Consider the following 21,427-nt stretch of genomic DNA (forward strand, 5'->3'; position numbering starts at 1 on the left):
AGAAAAGTGCACTGTGGTAAACAGTTCTACAAGCATAGCGAAGTGTAGTAAAGTGAAGCGATTTGAAGGCTAACCATAATTTAACAAAAACAAAACGAGAGAGATAATTGCTTCGCCAGTTTATCTTACAGTAAACAAGTTTACCACTAAAAGACTTTTGAGAAATCTTGACTGCCAGCTGTGACACTGCCCTCGGTGCATCTAATTGTAATGGAACTTGAGATGAAGTCAAAGCATTGGGCTTGATTCAAATGGAGTCCCCCTCAGAACTGTTTGCAAGAACGTCCTGCCATTGGCCTGCAGTAAGAATTCACCCACAAGGGGTCAATAAAATGCACGGGGAGCTTTTCGTCCTCTCCAACCTGCTCTGATAGGGAAAACACATGCCAGAGCTGACGAGCTCCCCAGACTGCCGGCATGCAGCCAGGAAGTCGTGAGCCTGGGAGACCCACAGCTTTTTATTCTCATCCTACTTAATCATGCGGAGAGGTAAGGCTTTCTCTTATTGGGATGACTGTTTAGTTGTTTCAGGCACTATTATTTTAAAAGAAGCTGGTAGAATGTAAAATTTACAAAGTTTTACAATCAATTAAAAACTAGAGAAAAGAAAAAAGTGTTGGGGGCTTCGAGGCCAGGAACACATTTTCAGGGGAACAGGTTAATGGTTACACTCTAGTGTGCAGGCTGAACCTAGAGAGAGGACATGTTTGAGAGCCATTTAAATGTGGCTGGGTGAGGTTTCCACAGTAACATTATTGTTTTATCTAATTTCAGTTTAGCAGGAATAAGGACCGCAAATCCCTACCCCTACATGCAATTCGTTTCCGGCAGCTATGTGTGCTATTGATGGGCTAATCAATCGCATTATTTAATTTAGTTTCCGTGTGGCAGCTGCAACTAACCTGTACGTTGAGTGTGATAGAGGCTGAGGGAGGGAGTGCCAGGGAGTGATATTTTAGACCTGTACCAAGTTACTGAAAACCACTGACACTGAAAGAGCTCACAATCTCTGCAGCCAGCCTGAGCATCGCTGTGACATTCTGCGCACTACAAGTGGACGCATTTTAAAAACATCATTCAGATTTGTTGGCAGGTTCCGTAATTGCTGTGGTAATTACATAAAGCTCAAGTGGGGTTTTCACAAAAATCTTGTGATTTAATGATTGTGTTCATTATTTGGATAAGTATTTCCTCAAACACATTTGTTTAAAAAAAAATGGTTTTAATGCGGCCATAATCAAATACAGATATTGATAAATACAGAATAGAAAATGAGCTCCAATGATTCTTTGGGTCTGTACTGAGGAGTGGCTGAGCAGTGGAAACTGCATGGCTGTTGGTTGAATGGTACCCCACTATATTTTGAAATCCAATGGTATCAGAAATAGACACTGTAGTCTACTGCACGTGATTTGCTTAGGACTATAATAACGCCCTTAAAATTACAAAATAAATGGTTTGTGTGTTGGGGAGGGTGAGGGAGGCAGGGTTGTAAAAAGTCAATAAAACGTCAGGTTGTGGAATGTCAGAAGTCAATTTCCATACGCAAAGCTCTTCTCAAAGCCTGGAATTTCAGAAATCTTTTGCTCCATTTTAATGTGTTCTACACACTTTTGGATGTGTGTTGTTTTTTTTGGGTTTTTTTTAAATTCTTTCCTACTGTAAATCTTTTGCATTGCTGCCAACATCCAAAGAAATCCTTCCCCTTCAGAATATTTGCAGTAAGTGGAAAATTCTACTTTTCTAGCAAAAAGACAAAAATGAATCATGATACCTTTATATAATAATATTTATATAAAGGCTTCAAACCCTATTAAATATCAGTATGTTTTTCCATTACATTCTATAGAGTTTTCTGTGTACAGCACTGTCAATCTAGCACTGTTTTCCAGTAGTGTGATTTGCAAAGAAATACATTATAGGCCACTTTTAATGGGATTTCACGGTGAAAAATAACATGGTCGTTGTGCAAGAATATCTCAACCACAAGTTAGCAAATTAGAAACAACTTGCCACTGGCTAAATGTAGTGGAGTACATTTTTATTATTCAATGTGTATTCACTGTCTTTGTTGGACTATAAATACAACAGTAGCGATACACACACACACACAAACACACGCACACACGCACACAAACACACGCACACACGCACACACACACACACACACACACACACACACACACACACACACACACACACACATATATATATATATATATATATATATATATATATATATATAATATGTCAATGCCTTAAGTCACTGCGGGTCCATATTACATTTGTATATCAAATGGGACATTACAATCTTAATAAATCTACTTTTACACTGGTGCGGTTCACTAATTGAATGCATTGTACTATGAGCGCCCCCTTGTGGATACTCTAGGTCCGAGGTTTACAGCTCAGGCTTTCAAAAGCAATAGCCTAAAAAAACAGACAGGTGTACAGCATGTTATTTTTATTTGCTATAAAATTCAAAGTTTCCCTGACTGAATTTTAATTGAAAAGAAAGCCCTGTCGGTGTGTTTTGAGACGAATTTCTGTGTATCGTTTTATCATTTCTGTGTATCAAAGTTAAACCAGGTGTTGCTTTGTTACCTTGAATGAATCCAATTAGTCTTGGGTATCGTTTGAATTTCTGCAGTATCTGTACTCTAAAGAAAACCAGTCCTCCAGTACATTCCTGGAACTAGATTATTAAATCTAACCAAAATGGCTTTCTGGGGGGGGGGGGGGGGGGGAGGAGAGATCTGAGCTGTGAGTTTATTATTAGCACCTGCTCGAATAGACAAGTTTAATGGGTTAGCCTGCCACCTATAGGTGCATTTTAGAAATTAATATTCATCTTCTGTACTGGTTATCTAGTAACCTGTGGGTCAAAGAACATTCACAGCAAGCCCTCGAGCTGCAGGAAAAGTGAGGAAAATACAATAAAACAGATAGGCCTGGGTTAAATCTATTACAGCTTTCTTCTTCCAAGGAACGGAATAAATGATTTAATAGTAATTAAATACAGTACTTAATAATAATACAGTATTTGAATACTATTGATAATTATGATTGAGAAGATGATTACAAACCAGGATAGGAATAATAAAGAAAAAATAACATACACTATTAATAATAATAATAATAATAATAATAATAATAATAATAATAATAATAATAATAATAATCGAGTGATTAGAAAGAAAGAAAGAAAGAAAGAAAGAAAGAAAGAAAGAAAGAAAGAAAGAAAGAAAGAAAGAAAGAAATATTTTATTCAGGGAGTCATTGTAATTCTGTTATGCTCTGAGGAGATACTGTAAGACTATACACATTTCCACCCACAAAGTGGAAGGCCACATTATGAATAATGAGCACATGCTTCCGACAAAGAAACTGATCAATGGCTTTATCCTACTGGTGCTAGATCATCCTGCTTTTGGATTTATTACAGACATTTTTCAAATGTCCTGTATACCTGCCATCTTTTAGAGCACATTACGCCATTGTCACTTTCTACATCTCCAGCTGAACGACGGGTCTGACCTGTAACCCTCACCCTAGATAAAATTGCGTGTGTTTTTAATGAAGTTGCAGTCAGACGCTGCAGTGCGTGTGGGTACAGTGTCTAGTTTTTAAATTGGATTAAGGTCACACACTTCTTCTAGCTCCGGTAAATTATTTCATTAGACGTGTACAACAAATTATCATCGCAGTACAAATGTCACAAAATGCTTTGTGCTGGTCAGGCTTTGAAGAACTTAATGTACTGCAGTCAAACCTCTAGAAGAGCACCAGTATAAAAGAGCTGTTTTTTTCCAATGTTTAAAATGGTTTATTGACTCTAATTACATCATACACCTTTTTTCTGCACAACGCGAAGAGTTTTTTTTTTTTTTTTTTTTTTTTTTAGATTCCAAAAAGCAGAGCGCTCTCTCTCGTCACAGAGCGCTCTGAAGAGCCTAGGAGCGTAGCGGTGGGATTAAATGAGCGGGGCGCATGGCCGATAGAAAAATGAGGCAATCAGAACTACCCTCAAAAGAGATCAGGTTTGTAAAAGAGATTAAATCAAACACGATGACAGATGAGAAGTCGTGGGAGCGCAGGGTCCTGCTACTGGCCGCATCTACTGTACAGCACCTGTACAGTCTCTGCCCCTCTTTCAATACTAACAACATTATTATAAAACATGAAAAAGAGATATACAACACAAACAAAAGCGAACATAGGTCTAATAATAATAATAACAATAACAATAATAATAATAATAATAATAACAATAACAATAATAATAATAATAATAATAATAATAATAATAATAATAATAATAATAATAATAATAATAATAATAATAATAATAATAGTAATGTAATAAATACATTCCCTGAAAAGGCCAAACCAGCTTAATTTGTACAAACTACCAAGACACAACGTAGTTACAGTTAGGAGCTAGTCATGTTTAGTTCTGAACAACTGACAGGCTTCCAACAGTTTTATACTGTTGCCTTGTTTCATTGCACTCAGAAAATTCCCTTTTGAAAGTGTATTATGTGTCGTGAATGTGTTTAAATACTACCATAGAGTCAGCATTGAATGTAGTCTTGCTTTCTATTTCTATTACATATTGTTTTCCAGTTGCCATGGGTCATCTTGTCTGGTTTGTTTACTTGAATTAAATTGTACTGGGACACAACAAAACAAAAGTGACAGACCCAAGCAGCAAAGGCAACGACTGTCCAGATTGCATCCAGGCTAGCAGAGGGGCCTCATTATATTCCAGTCTAGGGGAATGAATGACCCTTACCCAAAGAGAGAGAGAGAGAGAGAGAGAGAGAGAGAGAGAGAGAGAGAGAGAGAGAGAGAGAGAGAGAGAGAGGAGAGAGAGAGAGAGAGAGAGAGAGAGAGAGATAGAGAGATCCATTCTTCTTATATTTAACATTGCTGGCAGGCTGTGGGATCTGTAGCTCTATGGTGAGTGTGGGGGTTGGAGAGAAGATGATTATTCGATCTGATGATGTTATTCCTAGAAATACAAAGTGCAAGAAACAGCATAGCAAGATAAACTAGCCTTTTTTTATTTATTTGACTGTATGTATGTATGTATGTATGTATGTATGTATGTATGTATGTTTGTATGTATGTATGTGTGTATGTGTGTATGGATAGATGGATGGGTGTACAGTATGTATTTGTTATACAATGGACTAATTAAGTACATCAGAAAATAAGGACATTCATGAGAGGAGCTCACACTTGCTTGGATCCAAACAGCTTATCCACACAGCACTTGAATGATCCCAGGCAGTGACTCAGTTATGGTAGAGCATGCACTGGATCCCCAAAATAATCTCTCGCTGTGGGAAATCAATTTACATTGTCAGTAAATGAACACAGGCTAGCCTGCAGTGTTTGGCAATTACATAATTACGGAAAGGAAGCGACAGCATAGTTTAAGATCCTATTGCAAACCATTTGCTACTGTCATGCCTCAGAAAAGATCAAATGTGACGAAAGGAACTAAAAACTATAAAAGACCTCACACAACAATGTGTATTTATTGCGATTTTAATATGTCGTGTATTGATAATGCATTCATTGAACATGCGCTTCGGCAAAAATAAGTTCAGCCGGTCATTGTACTACTTAACTGCAATGTAAAAAATCCTCAACAGCCAATCAGCTCGCAGCATCAAAACATTACGTTTTATAAATAAAGATTATAGCTGGAGGTTCGTAGCTCCGGCTGTGCTGGTGCCTCATGGATGTATTTTAACTTAACATATTATTAATTTACATAAATCAACCGTTCTTTAAAACTCCAATTTTAAAATAATGCAGTCAGCTATACTGTTTATGTTGTGGTACGCCGAGATAAAAAAAAAAAAAAAAGTTTGAAAAACACTAAGGCAAAATATTTTTGGAAAACCGAAATTTGTGCGATACACAGAGGATGCTGGGTCAGGTACATTTTATATTTAATATTTCGTAAATGATGCCCATCTGAATTTTACTCCCAGAATGTTTTGCCTTAGCTGGAAAGTAAAAACGAAACACGGAAAGGTCACCAACAATCAGGTAACCAGGTAATTAAAGAAGGGATGATCAGAAAATGTAATGAAAGAAAAGCGCACTGTGAAAAACAAATGCACTGTATATGTGAAAGTATGTGTGGATGCCACTGTACATAGAAACATGTACAGTAGCTGTAAATAAACACAGTTCAAGAGTCTACAATGTTGTCAATAAGGCTTCTGGGGTTTTTTAAAATGCAGGACTATACCATTATTGAAAACTGCTTGAAGGAAACTGCAAAACAAGAGACCCTAACCAGAGAATTCAGATGCTTTTTTTTCATTCTCCGTATTTGATTAATGGCAAATCTTTAATATCTTAAGCAGATCTATACCAATTTTGCATGGCCTATATTATAATGCTTTTGAAATGTGCGTTTTTTTAGTTATAGGCCTTCCCGGGTTACTTTCAAAATGCTTGCATATTCAGAGCAATGACAGGAGTAGCAGCATATATATATATATATATATATATATATATATATATATATATATATATATATATATATATATATATATATATTTTTCTTTGTGTTATTTCTTTTTTCTCTCCAAGTTTTTATAAATTGGTTATTATAGCCAACAGTGTGGCATGATATTTAATTTGACATCTGTCTTGTTAAACCAATCAGCAATATTGCATTCTCCATTCTACTGCCAGCACACTCCGCACAACACTACACGACTGTGGCAGCGGGCCACTGACATATTGCTTTCCTATAGCAAGTGTGACTTATTATTGTTCCCTTGAAGGAAGGCCACTCTGTTTTTCTTGTGGGAGGAGGAGGGGGTGGGGAGGTGGACTGAATCAGGGAGACCCCTGACAGGTGGGGAGAATTGAGACCCTTCAACTAATTAATAAACCAGTTTGGCAATTAATTGAATTCTTACTTGTGCAAATACTAAATAGCAAACATATTTGATCTTGTTTATATATGCAAATGAATAACAGCCCCCCATTATTCATTATGTCCTTTGGTGCAAAAGGATGGAGTTTGGTACTGGAAATATTGGTCTGTTTTTTTTTCAGTGCACAATTCAATTCAAATAAAGTGCCTACAAATATTGTCTACTTTAATTGGGTTGGTTCTGGCTTGAGAGGGTCCTGCTGTCATGTGTATAGCTGCGGGTTTGTTAAACAAGATCTACAGTATATCGTTAATTAAAAATGATGTTCCGGACTATCTGTTATTTTTTAAACTGAAACTGACAGGAAGGTCAGTCCATGTCATGACCTTGGCTGACCTAGGTGAGGGTTATCCAGCCCACAAATTGACTTCCTCCTGGGAACCACAGACGGCATTTTACTGTAGGTATCCAGTGTGCTACTTTACTGTGATCAACCAGATTGATGTAGCAATCTATGACAGACAACACAAAGTCCCTTTTATAGCATGTCCAAAATGGACTAAATAAGAAAAGCAAGGCAGAATTAGGAAATGTGCTACACAGTTACGGGAGACAAGTGCACATGACCAACATATGTAAACCACAGAACGGTGTACACACTGACTGTCCTGGTTTTAAACCTGGTCCGAGGTCAGTAAATCTAAATGTATATATTTTAAAAGGGTCAAACGTGGTAACCAACAATACAGGAAAGTCTCACCTTTTAAAAAACACTGATATTGGCCCCTTTTGACAGTAAAATGCAGGTGTCAGGTGCCATTGACCCTGAGTATATTTCTTTACTCGTGTGCACAAATACTACAGTACTGAGTTCAAGGTTTATATTTCTTTGCTTAATATACTGTATAGAAATAATAAAATGTGTATTTGTGGAAAATTGCTCCCTCCAAAAGAGTTTGAAACAAAATAAATTGAAATATTATTTATGAAAATCAAAACGTGAAACCACACACACACCTGCCTAAGTATTTGCAGGAGAGAGAAGAAAAAAAAAAAAAAAAAGTTGAAGTTAGATGTACAATTACTATTCATAATCAATATTTAAGACCGGTATTACATTACAACAGTATTGTTGTAATCTCATGCCGGTCCTAAACTTATACCCTTCTGTTGCGCACGTGCAGCAGCTTTGTTCTCCTCCCAGAATAGTTTGTGTGTAATTAAGTTTATTCTTTGCTGCCGATTAATCGTTTGGTTGTTGCAGGACTTGGGACCCCTTTGTGCTGTGATAACTGTCTGTGTCGCTGCGTGAACGTGCGGTACAACACAGCAATGGATTGCTGCGCGATCTTCTTTGCATTAAACTGAGTTGCACTGAGTTACTTCGCTCCAAACGAGTTTCACTGAGTTTACATCCGGGTTTTTTCCCTAGGCAATGGGAGTCGTAGCACCCCCGTTCCTTAGGCAAAGTGAAATAAATTCGCCGCACCGTCACACAAAGTAGTTCGCTCTTTCAAACACAATTTCTCCCCGTGGTTCGGTGGGTACCGCCGCAAAACGTCGCCTTTTTAACGGGTTTTCGAGGTCGCTGAATCGATCTGAGCGGGTGTCGGTCCGCTTTATTTTCATTCGCTCCTCAGTTCCCCGGCCCCCCTTCAAGCTCCCTCTTCCTGCGCGGATTGATAAGCAGTGTGCTCAGGCCGGGGGTGAATGAGATTGAAGAAGAGTTCTTGTTTTGTATCTCAGTTTCTCTCTTTTTTAGACAAAATTTAAAAAAATCAAATCGAACAAAAAATGCAGTTATAACTCAGTGGAGGGGATGTAACCCTTTTCTGCTCAAATTTTCAATCCGTGTAAGGATACGGCAGATAGAGACTGGAGTGTTTGTAAATATTTATTTAAATAATTTGTGTGTGTGAGGAGAGGAGCTGCTGACTGTGTGCTGCTCAAGAGTGAAAGAGGAGGGTAAGCGCAGCCCCGGAGCTTTTTTATATAGATATATATAAATTATTATTATAAGAACTTTTATTTGTATACGCACCGCAACTTTTAAAACACTGTAGAGTTATTTTAGTGTTTTTCAAATGACGCGTTGGTGTTTTGAGCGAGGGGGGAGCGGTTTGGGGCACATTGTTTTTGTTCATGATCCTAATTCTAGGACTGGAGTTGTGTTATTTTCTAAGTGCACTGCTATTGGAGGACAGCGAGGAGTAGTGCAGCAGGGAGGGCACATTCCAAACTTAACTCGACCAGCTTCATTTCTCTTTCATCGACTTTTATATATAAATATGAACAAAAAGAAAAGAAATTGGGCTCCGTGCGCACTTAGTTTTGGGTAACGGGACATAATATATTGGTTATTAGTATTGTTATTATTATTATTTGCTAGCGGTAAATACTTGTTGTTATTATTTTCTCTTTTTAAATATGTAAACTGTCTAAATTACTTTGTATCTTTACATTTTTTGAGACGCACCTCTTCGGAAAATGCGTCTTGCTTCCCCACTAAAGTTAATGTGTTCTATTGCATGTTTGTGGAAGTGCGATTCTATTGGCGGACGGCTTAACTGAGCCGAGGCAGAGCTGTAATGATCATAGTAGTGCAACTTAATCATCTCTTTGCATGAAGACAGGGACTTAAATTATTTATTTACTGTTTCCTTTTATTTTATTTTTTACATAATTATACATTTATTTATTTATCTATTTATGTATTTATTTTTAACTTATTGATTTTCCCATTCGTGTTTTACAGGCCTGTAATTTACTATTTTGTATTTATTACTATTTGAACGAATAAATCTGATTGAGTAACTATAATCAATCCATACAGTTAGTTTATTTGAAAGAAGAAAAAAAAATATTAGCGTTTTTACTATGTCCTGTTTCTTAAAGAACACAAATCTGCTCACATACTTCTAGAAACAGGTGTTTTTAGTTTGTGGTAGTTTTTAACTTTTCACTAAATGTCTGGTATTTGGTCCAAAAAAAAGAAAGTGCCCATTTGATGAACCTTTATGATAAATATGAAAAACTGATCTTGAACTGATTTTGCAGTACCTGTTTGTTTTAAAGTTGCATTCCCGTTTAAAGTACCAGAGAGAGTATACTGTAGGTGTGTGCACTGATCATTAACAATGGTAGAGTACAGATGGCATTATTTGCATGTTCTGAGTACCCTGGATGCCATAATGCATAACTACTTACTCTTTTGCAAAGTAGCTTTTTAGAAATGTGAACTGGTTTATACCCAAGCCAAATGTGAACTGGTTTATACCCAAGCCAAATGTGAACTGGTTTATACCCAAGCCAAATGTGAACTGGTTTATACCCAAGCCAAATGTGAACTGGTTTATACCCAAGCCAAATGTGAACTGGTTTATACCCAAGCCAAATGTGAACTGGTTTATACCCAAGCCAAATGTGAACTGGTTTATACCCAAGCCAAATGTGAACTGGTTTATACCCAAGCCAAATGTGAACTGGTTTATACCCAAGCCAAATGTGAACTGGTTTATACTCAAGCCAAATGTGAACTGGTTTATACTCAAGCCAAATGTGAACTGGTTTATACTCAAGCCAAATGTGAACTGGTTTATACCAAAGCCTTGGGCTGGGATCGAACTTGGGCTATAATGGGATACTCTGTACTGTAGATGGTATTGTAAATAAGGTTTAAAAATAAACTTTAGTTGGTGGGACTTGGTACTTTGTTGGTACTATGTAGATTTTGCTTATTCAGGCACCCCCAGAGCCAGTATTCAATTTCAGCTATTTTGTTTAAACAGGACATACCCTACCCTGGGATCACACAACTTATTCTGATTGGGCTCCTCCAGGTCAACATCCTTTTAAATGGACTGAGCAAAAAAAATGTGACAAGAAGCAGAGTTTACTTTATCAGGAGTTCAGCAGTAACCTGGCAACAGAAGCATTTAAACAACAAAAAGGCCTGTTTTGCTATAAAACTACAAATACAGTAATGCTATTAAAAAAGTATAGAACACATGGAAGTCTCCTCGGATCAAGCGTCTGCCAAATAAATAAATAATACGTTTATGCATGGTTCTGTGTGCTACTGTGTATTATGCTACTGTATTAGTCGCAAGCTGTCCACAGCAATTTGCCTACAAGTAGACATAATATTTTAATTGGCAAAGTGTAAGTGCAAGTATGACTGATAAATTCGGATTAAATTAAACCAGAGTGTGGTAATATTAACCCAGGTGATATTATCAGGCACTTTCCCTCATTGAATCCTCTTCGTCCAGGACGTTTCAGTGAGTGAAGTTGACAGGGAGTGACGTTAAACAGGTTTGTCCTCGTAGAAATATGAAGGGTTTCATTCTGGTTTTAGAAGTGTGAAAGGTTGTTGGCATTGAATGTGTGTCAGAAATGACCTTGTCTTTTTAACAAAAAAAATTCAAATTGTGAATCTACCTTTTTGTTTGAAAACATAAAATGTTTTCTTAATACTTCAGAAAAGTGGGGGTCTTTTTGTATTTCCTATTTAGTAAGGACATAGTTACCATAGTTCCCATCCTACAGACTGTGACCATCTCAGTTCTTTTTAGATAGTACCAAGTAGACTTCATAGTGTTTTTATTTTTAAAATGTGGCATGTTCATATTTCGGCTACCAAATACAGTTGGATTCAAAACCGGTGAAAGGTATTGACGTTTACAATGAGTCTTTTTACTGTTTCATGATTTTGAAGCAAACAGCATAATTATGAAAAGGGAAAGCCCAGAGTTTTTTTGTAATTACTTCCTGTGTATGGAATTCTTTTGATATGTAAATGTTGTGCAAAAAAGAAAAAAAAACCTGACAGACAAACTTTTATGTAGTAACCATATGCAGCAGGTTGCACTTGAGGTAACCTCAAGTAGGGGGGCTGGCTGGTTGTTTTGTTACGTGATGTTTGATTATTTCTGGGGTCCCTGGTTTAATTTGACAGTAACATGTGATTGTTCCTGTAACCCTTCTGATTTTTTTTTCTCTCTTGCAGGGGGCTGGAGTGAGAAGAGACCGTTTCTGCAGCCAGGTGGTGAGTGTTTAATTTTTTTGTTTATTTATGTATTTAAAAAGAGAGAAGTGGGTTACTTTTGATTTATTTTTTTAAAGGGTTACGCATGCTTGTATACCCTGTTGCTTTGTATTGCTGTGCCAACATGTCTTACGAAATCGATCCTAATTTACGTGTCTGTTTTAAACAATTCAACTTTCGTAGCCTTGTTTGTATGATTATTTCTCCTCTCCTCTGCCTGTATCTGAATCCCCAGGCAAAAAATGTTGCCATTTAGAAAGTAACAAAAAACAAAGCAATGTATTTTCAAGAAATTGCCCTTCCCAATTCCAGAATCGGTTTAGTTTTCTGGTGAGAGGCTTGTGCATATCACTGCAGGGATTGGGAAGTGCTGAGCTGGTGAAGCCGGAAGCTGGCACGAGTGCCAGGCCCCAGATTAACTTTGTTAAAGTGATGCAGACAGAAAAGTTACTTTCAGATTCAGTCGTGCTTCAGTGTTTCATTCTAAACAAGGAGGTCAGCTTTATTTCTAGGATATAAATGAACTTTGCTGTTTTACAGGCAGAAGCAGTAGTTTTTTTTTAAATCGCTAAACGGTCATTGAATAGATAAAGCCCTGCATTTGTATAACATTGAAATACACACACTGGGCAATGCAGTGCATATTTTTGAAATAGGATAAACTGTTTATTTCAACATCTTGGCTATGAAGTTTAAAACATTAACACCTGCTAGTCCTTTGTCATTGGAATGCAGTAGGTTTTTTTGAATATAGCAGTAAGGTAGTGAGTGTAGAAAGAACTGCATGTGAGGTTTACAGTAAGCCTGCTGCCAGTGTACACGATTACTGACAGTGCAGTTTTGAGATGTGCTTTTTGTAGCCCACTGGACCACTACCTAGGTATATGCCTAGCTTATGGCCACCTAGCTGTTTAATTTCAGTCCTACACATCTGGTCCCCAGATGAAGCCTCCTGCACACTGTTTGTAAGCATTGAGTATTACCCCCTGTAGCCGCCCTCCCATGCACACATTTACATAGAAAATGTGTGCATATGATGATACGCAATATGGAGCCTCTCGATACAATCATAAAGTACAATTTTCTTGTAACATTAGTTTACCAAGCTGTGGAAAATAACAGTCAACAAATTTGTTTTTTATTTACAGGCCAAAAGCTCCCCAGGACTGAGATACAGAGAGAAGAGATTAATGATGGAGCTTCAGACTTTACAGGAGGCACTGAAAGTGGAAATACAAGTCCATCAGGTTATATATATATATATATATACATACAGTCCCGAAGTTTCTGTAATACTTTTTCTTTGTACTACAAATATCATTGCCAAATGTATTATTTTTTGTTATGGTTAACTAGAAGTGTAAGGCATTTCACACGTGTGTGTGTGTATGTGTGTGTACATATATATTACATACATACATACACAATGTGCTAATTCTGTCTGGGTTATAAACGGTTACTATCCTTTGCATATGGAGATTTCAAATACCGCAGTGCAGAATATATCTATTAAATGCTACATTATTAGTTGCAAACTTTGTTTCTGCTGCTGCCTTGACTCCAATGAATGCTGCAGTTTCCAAGTAACATTGCAGTTGTTTAGTTATGTTTACATCACTGCTAAAGATGATGATGATGATGATGATGATGATGATACTGCGGTGGCACATTGCTCATCTCCACTGCCGAAGAACAGCAGTCCGGAGTGCCATCGAGTCGGCTCTGCTTCAGTGCAGATTCAACATACTCTGCAAATCTTGCGGGCAGCTCCGTGGCACGGCCAAATCCATACCTCTCGGATCATCCGGTTAGTGGCTGCAGAGCTGAGTAGTGGAATCGTGGACCGGCCCAAAGCATTAACATTAGGAGCATTAATAGTTTAGAGTTTAAATGTTACCCAAGTGTTAAACGGTTAATTGAAGTCTTCTGCACTTAAAAGCAAATGTTCTGACCCTGGCTTTACTGATTGGTAACAAACATTCACAATATGTTAGTTTTAAATGATCCTGAAATTAAATGGAAACGGTCACCCCTCATCAACATATAAAGCAAGAACACATTTATTTTACAGCTGTAGTAACACTTCCAGCTGTGTCTTACATTACTCAGCATTAGAAAAATCCTTTTTCATCCTGGTATTGATCAAAGGAGGTTTAGTCTAACTTGTTTACCCTTAATAAAGTTACCAATAATTATTCCAAGAGTTATTTTGGAATATATTGTCAAAATGTACATTATATGAAAAAAAGATAAAATGCCAATGAGCATTACAATAATTTATGGTACATTTTATTTTAGTACTGATGGACTTTTAAGCTAAGGCAGCAATGCTAAATACAGTGCTCGCCCATTATAACACGCCTCGTTATAGTGCGAAGTTGATTGTAACACAGTAGGGTCGTGGCTCCCATTTGCTCCATAATGCCATGTGACTGTCAAATATTTAGTTAAAAGTTCTAGGGAGTACTAAGCTATTTTTCTACAATACAGGGATAGAAAAAAAGATTCCCATTGTGTAGCAGTTTGATCCATTCCTGCGCTTGTTACCTTATACACTGGCTAATCTGGCTTTTATACTCATTATAAGGCAGAACACAAGTAGTATGGTCCTGTAACTGTGGCTCCCCACTATAGCATTATAAAGGGTGAGCACTGTAATAAGTATACTGCAGTGATGGAAATAAGACTCCTACTATTGCAGAGCAGTTTCACCCATTCCAGGTTTTATTACGAGTTTGATTAGCCAGTGTATAAGGTAACAAGCGCAGGAATGGATCAAACTGCTACACAGTGGGAATCTTTTTTTTCTATCCCTGTATTGTAGAAAAATAGCTTAGTACTCCCTAGAACTTTTAACTAAATATTTAACAGTCACATGACATCATATAAGCCATTGTTGTGTAGAGCAGGGTTACAAAAATGTGTCTGTGATCCAAGGTCAAGTAAGGACAGGCCATCCTACAGGACAGTGGTCCCCAATACCAGGGGGCATTAGGTCAGTTCCAGCCAAGACTCAGCCAGGTCCAGGGTTGCTGAAAAAGGTCAGACTATTTTTAAGGTGGTGTGGCTGCAAAATTAGGAGCCATTGAGGAGAGGACAGCAAGGGGCCATGCTTGAGACGAGGGTTTGCTAGCTTCATTCTCACACAGACTGGCTTGCATGGCACGTCTGCTAGCTGACTGGCTCTTAACGTAATGCTCTGTTCTTGGTGCAGGATTTGTTCTTCCTTATTATCATTGCGTTCCCTGACTGAGTTTCATAAAACTTTTTGGTGTTCTGTTCAATTGATCTAAACGGTGGCGGGTCTAAATATCTCCATTCTTTATTAAATAATTGGACTGTCATTTTACGTACATTTCTAGACAAATACACCAAGTAGACTCAATCGCACTGTTAGACGTTTGATTTTCATAACCCTGGTTCTCAACTGAAAGATCAATTAGACAGATCCCCTTTGTTAAATAGTTGTTGTTGCACAAACTGTTCACTATGTACAGAACTGTAATGTGTCATCTGAGCTATTCTGTTTACAGCAGCCAGTGCACTTGCTAGTCCCTAATTAGCTAGTAGGACTACCGCAACAGATTTATTTATTCTTTATTCTTGTTGAGATCTGGAAGAACATTTTTAAATTAGTTGTATTCTCTTTTTTTATTATTTAATGATTTACAAAATGCCTTGGAGTGTTTTTCAATCTGAATTTGGTTCTTCAAACTAATGAGTTCTCAGAATATAAATCTGGTTTTGGTGTAATATCTTTGAGTTTATGTTGCAGCAGCTGCTACCTTATTGCCAGGATGCAGGAGTTGTTTTGTTTGTGTTATTCCATTTCCCTGAGTAAACAAATTCACTTGACATTCAAGTTTACTTTTAACTTTTGCTGCATGCACAGTTTGTGCTCTGAACAATAGGACTGTTACATTACTTAAAATGCAATAAATGAAGAACAAAAACACCTTTGAAGTAAATTAAAAACATTCCCCATTTGCACATTTTGGGAAAAATTCTTGTTCATAATGAATTCATGTAGGAACTAGGTTTCCATATATATTTGTATTTTAACATAAATTCAACACACAGAAAAGCAAAGATCAGGGGCTCCCGAGTGGCGGATCCAGTAAAGGCGCTCCACGTGAGTGCAGGATGCGCTCTATAGCCTGCAAGTCGCGAGTTCGAGTCCAGGCTATTCCTTTGCTGATCGAGGACGGGAGCTCCCAAGGGGCGGCGCACAATTGGCCGAGCGTCGCCCGGGAGGAGGGAGGGTTAGGTCGGTCAGGGTGTCCTCGGCTAACCGCGCACTAGCGACCCCTGTGGTCTGGCCTGGCGCCTGCGGGCTTGCCTGCAGCTGCCCGAGAGCTGCGTTGTCCTCCGACGCTGTAGCTCTCGTGTGACTGCATGGTGAGTCTGCAGTGTGAAAAAAAGCGGTCGGCTTGACGGCACACGCTTCGGAGGACAGCGTGTGTTCATCTTCGCCCTCCCGAGTCAGCGCAGGGGTGGTAGCGGTGAGCCGACCGTAATAAATAATTGGCCATTCCAAATTGGGAGAAAATAATAAAAATAATTGGCAACGACTAAATTAAAAAAAAAAAAAAAAAAAAAGCAAAGATCAGTTGCTATTACACTGTAACTACACAAGTTTCACCACGGTTACTAATAATAAGCAACTAAATATTCCGAGATGGTTCTAGTTTTCAATCTTTAAAAAAAAAAAATGGAAGCTTTACATTTATGGGGCAAAAGTAAATAACTGTGTAATGTTCTGACTATCGTCTGCCATCGACTGTTTCGGTCATTGTATGGGGACATGAATTTATGCATGTATGCGAGAGACTTGTAAATAAAGCCCTGGGGCTTTATGCAAGCACACAGGTGTAGGTCTTAATGCTTTGTCTAGCAGTCAGTGTGTCATACTTCTCCACATGACTGGAGCTTGGCACATTAAATTAGCCTCAAAATGCATTCTGCTCTTCAAATGCATGCTTTTAAATCCTTCTCTATTCTGGTGGTGCTGTAGGCTTGTTTGCGGTGTTAAATATTTAATCAAAAACATGGACCAGCTCAGGGTCATCGTCAGTTTAGCCTGCATTCCCTGTGGTTGCAGATCTAATTGAAGGCGGCCAGCAGAGGGGTTGTTCTGAGGGGTGGACTGGATTGTGTCTGTCCCCCACCTCTCTGGCCGCTACTCATTAAAAAGCATTGCCCTGGCGAAGGGGTCTGCTGCCTGCGTCACTCCCAGTAGGAGTCACTGTCTACAGGCAAGGAATGCCTGGATCGTCCTGAAAGCAGGAATAAGGGGATGAAGGCTATTCAGATTCATGGAACTTTGCTTTTTTCAGATGCAGCAGGATTTTCCAAACTGGAATCATATTCTGTTCTGATGTTTGGCCTGATGCCTTCCAACATTTTAAAGAAACAGATTTTTCTGAAAAATATGTATTTATTTATTTGTGTTATACATTTTTAAAGCTTCATGTTTTGACTTTTTTTTTTTTTTCTCCCAACATTACAGAAACTAGTTGCCCAGATGAAGCAGGATCCGCAGGTAAATTCATTTTCTCTCCATTTTTTTTTTTTTTTTTTTTTTGTACGTTTGCACAGTAAATTGTGCTGCTTCCCACTAAATACACCAAACAAGAAAGGGCATGTTATACATAATTACCTTCTCATATTAGTCTTTTGTTTTACACTAGCCGCATTATTAATGTGCTTTTAAGATTAAGCTGAAAATGTATTGCGAGTGTGTGTCCCAGCATCCAATGTATTGCGAGTGTGTGTCCCAGCATCCAATGTATTATATTTGATCTTGCTGGTACCATTCTAAACAGAGGCCTATGTACATGTGGGCAAAAAAGGTTCCCTCCCTTATTATTATTACTGCTGCTGCTGTTCAGCACTCAACATGGTCCTACATTAGTGTACGATGCTCACATCTAAATATAAACCTCAATCACAGCAATGCCCTTCACCAGTTTGTTGATGACTCAAGATGCATCTCTGCCTGTCGTGTTTATTCTTAGTCTTTCTGAGTGGTGTTTTTTTTTTTGTGCACAAATATCTTAATATTGTTATGCTACCAATGGGAATTGTACGTGGCATTTGGGGCAACCTGGTGGCTGACTATTGTAATTACTTTTTAAAAATGTATTTAAACTGATATAAACACTAGATTTATATACCAAGGATTTTTTTTGTTTTGTATATTGTTAATGCACTTAAGCCATTTATGCACATCTGAATGTTAGATTTTCATAATACAGTGTGCCACTAAATTTAATCTAAACAGTATTTGCATCCTACCACTGTATAGATTAATTGAAAACAGTACTTTTTTTTTTTTTCTTAAAGGAAATGTCTGATATCTGCATAGAGTTATATTTACCCTTCTTGAAGTTTTTAAGCTTTTATGATTTCCTCTCCGGTCTCTTGAGCACTATAGACTTTGGCAATGCAAGTGTCTAGCATGATTGATAAAGCAGAAAATCAATATAATAGCGACGGGCGTTATCTGTTCCACTGGCAGGTTATAGTGCTGTCGGCCAAACTCCTTTTCAGAAAGTAAAACCTCATTGAGCTTTAAAGAAAGAAGCGTAAATTGTACAATGCTTCCCAGGATAGTCTTGTAATATTGTTTAAAGTGGTTCATGTCTATTGCTGTAGTAAGCTTGACATGCTGTTGCAGCTGTTTGAAACGATCTTTGTTGTAATTAGCACCCTTACGCGTTTTTTTTTTTTCTGTAAACAGCTGTAGAGTAAAATTGAGTATTCTACAGTATAGTCATTCTCGCAGAAGTTTGCTAAGCCTTTGTTAAATTCTGTGTTTATAGTGTTCATATTTTTTTGCTACAAGGTAATTCAATCAAAGAGAAAGAATGTGGGGGAATATTTGGAATCCTTAATAAATACTGTATTGGTCCACATTTATTGCATGGACAATAAGCCGCCCCCTCCAACTAAAAAGGTAATTCAGTAAAGTCTACTCTTGCTATACAGCTGTCAAGTCAAGCAGACAAACATTTGACAAAAGATGTTTTCAGTAGTTGTTATTTTTTCAAAACATGTAGTCTATAACCTACAGTCTGCTGTACTTGGGTTTGAAGTTGGAAAAATTAGTGTGGAACACAAATACAATGCTGGCAGAGAATGGGGTTAAATGCCTTAAGTGATATGTTTGTGATTTTTGAAGATTAGGTGACCTATCCATTTTTTGAATTGCTTCTTTGGCAGGCATCTGTAAAACCTGTATGTAAGATGTTCTTTTAAAAGCAAATTCAGCTGTCTGCTTCTGATACCAGACTAAACCTCATTTGCCAAAAAACCTTTTTGCCTCCGTACCGGAAAACCTCTGCCCTTGTTGGCTCAAGCCGTCTCTGAGATCACAGGTTAAACAGACGTTTTAAGGAGCTCTGTAAATGGATGTCTAGTCAGTTTCACCCAGTTTAGACTCTCCTCCGGAGCAGTAAAATCATTCAGTGTTCAACGGGGTACCACAAAGGTGCAGTTAGGAGCAGTCTCCCCTAAAACACTTTCAAAGGGCATCGGCTAAGCAGCTAGAGGAATCGGGAGCCCCCATCTCGAAATATCAGCCTTCCCCTTGACGATGACATGCTTTTTTCCTGTATGATAGATCACCTCATGCACTCAATTTAAGTTGTAAAATATGGTAAATAGTATATATACATGCCTCTGGACACTAAAAAAAAATATATAAATAAATAAATATTGTACTGATGTAATCTTTTTCTTTTTACAGAACGCAGAGTTGAAAAAGCAGCTGCACGAACTCCAAGCCAAGATCACCGCTTTGAGTGAAAAGCAGGTAGGCCTCTTGAAAAGGGGGCGGTCCCTTGTGGACCAGGTGGGGTTGTTGATCTGCAGAAACTGAAAATACAGCTGAGATCAAACAGCGGGACGGGAGGACCCAGCCCAGGGGTGTGTTTTAATCTAAACAGCAGTAGATCTTAATACTGCCTCATTAATTCAGTTGGTTACCCCTTTTATTGGTTTGATGCAAAGAAATATCTATGTATAGCGCAGAGAGGTCTGCGATAGGCAAGGTTAGGAGTGTGGTGTTATAAAGACCTGCTAATGCTTAGATCAATATAATCAGTCCCTTACTGTGACTTTTTTTTGTGTGTGTGTGTTTTTTTTGTTTGTTTTTTCTCATATTTTTCAAATTAAGTCTGCATGAAACATAATGCGGAAAATTCTACAAAGCTTTGTTTTTCTAATTTGAATAAAAAAAATGAAATTTAAAGTTTCAAAACTTAACGACCTTGAATGTTGGGTTAGGGAGCTTTCGTGTTCCTTTCCAAGATTTCCAAGTAAAGTTTACACTGCGTGCAGCAAAAAGCTTCTTACCAGCAGGAATGTGCAATGTGTATGCCGACACATTTATTCTGTTGTGGCAGAAGTTTTCATAAACTGACGTTGATGCTGCACCTTTTTGGAATTTCACCCTTGGCGCGTTGACTGATGGGTTCTTCTCTAAAGCTTTTATTTACTTGTCTAGTGCCACACTTTAAACATCCAGAGCATTGCATCTCAAAATAGACGCTTGCTGTTGAAAGAGGCATGCTTAAGAGGTTGGATGAATTTGTATTTTTTTGTCTGTGTGGTTTTCATATACCGGGTGATTTTAGAAAGTAGCTTCAGCATGTCAGTGATATGGTGTGTTGATGAGGTAAACTGACTTTTATAATCGCCCTGTGTATAAATAGCGCCCTCATTTTAACCAAAAGTGTTTTAAAGTATAGGACGATGCCGTTAACACACCGCGCAGGTTCATTATTAAATCTAAAGATCAAAGTGTTTTTTGGTTTTACAAGGATGTTTGTTCGGGTTTCTACACTGGCAAGTGTGATACCGAATGATCGCCTCTCCGCTGGTCTTTAACTATTCATGCATCACAACTGTAAATGCTGTAAATGATTGATTTATTTTTTTCTGGACATGGTTTAGTGTAAAAGGTCAGTAGGATGATGTGGTGTAATCCCAAATGTGCTGCTCAATAAAGGATGTATCAATAAGCAATGCATGCTGGAGTTGAAGCGGACCATTTCTAACCGACTGTAAAATCTCTGCTAATGTGTTACCCCTGTGTATTTAATCTGTCTAGAATGGGGAAATAAATTAATTCACTTTTTTTTTTAAACTAGACTGATATTAACCACTTTTTCCTGATTTAATCACAATGACTAATTTAACCATTTAATATGTACTTGCATATGAATTCACTGTTTCAGATCCGTATTTCAGGATGTGTTTTAATGATCGACCACTGCCAGGTCTTTAATACTTCTGCCCTTAAATTTATAAACCTGATTTTTCAGGTATCTCCTGTATTTAATTGTAAGTAGTTCATTTAGATCTGCCACTTTAAGACGATTAAAATCGACGCCTTCATGTTTGCAGGGCTATATAAATTCTGTGACCTTGACCTCCGACCTAATATGGCAGCTACAGTTTTAAA

General features: G+C 37.8%; 1 protein-coding gene across 5 annotated transcripts in view; it reads left to right on the forward strand.

Annotated features, from left to right (window-relative positions):
- Positions 1-8,450: 8,450 nt before the first annotated feature.
- Positions 8,451-21,427, forward strand: part of LOC117431973 (PHD finger protein 21A-like) — a 56,383-nt gene continuing 43,406 nt past the window's right edge. Inside the window, exons 1-5 of one of the 5 annotated variants that reach the window (XM_034053307.3) lie at positions 8,451-8,876; positions 11,920-11,958; positions 13,107-13,205; positions 17,468-17,500; positions 19,709-19,774. In XM_034053307.3, coding sequence (XP_033909198.1) covers positions 13,149-13,205; positions 17,468-17,500; positions 19,709-19,774 — 156 coding nt within the window. In that variant the 5' untranslated portion in view covers positions 8,451-8,876; positions 11,920-11,958; positions 13,107-13,148. The remainder of the gene's footprint in view (positions 8,877-11,919; positions 11,959-13,106; positions 13,206-17,467; positions 17,501-19,708; positions 19,775-21,427) is intronic. The other 4 variants (XM_034053310.3, XM_034053306.3, XM_034053311.3 and 1 more) reach the window with 4 other exon arrangements.

This window comes from Acipenser ruthenus, chromosome 27, assembly GCF_902713425.1.
Source record: "Acipenser ruthenus chromosome 27, fAciRut3.2 maternal haplotype, whole genome shotgun sequence".
Taxonomy (NCBI): Eukaryota; Metazoa; Chordata; class Actinopteri; order Acipenseriformes; family Acipenseridae; genus Acipenser; species Acipenser ruthenus.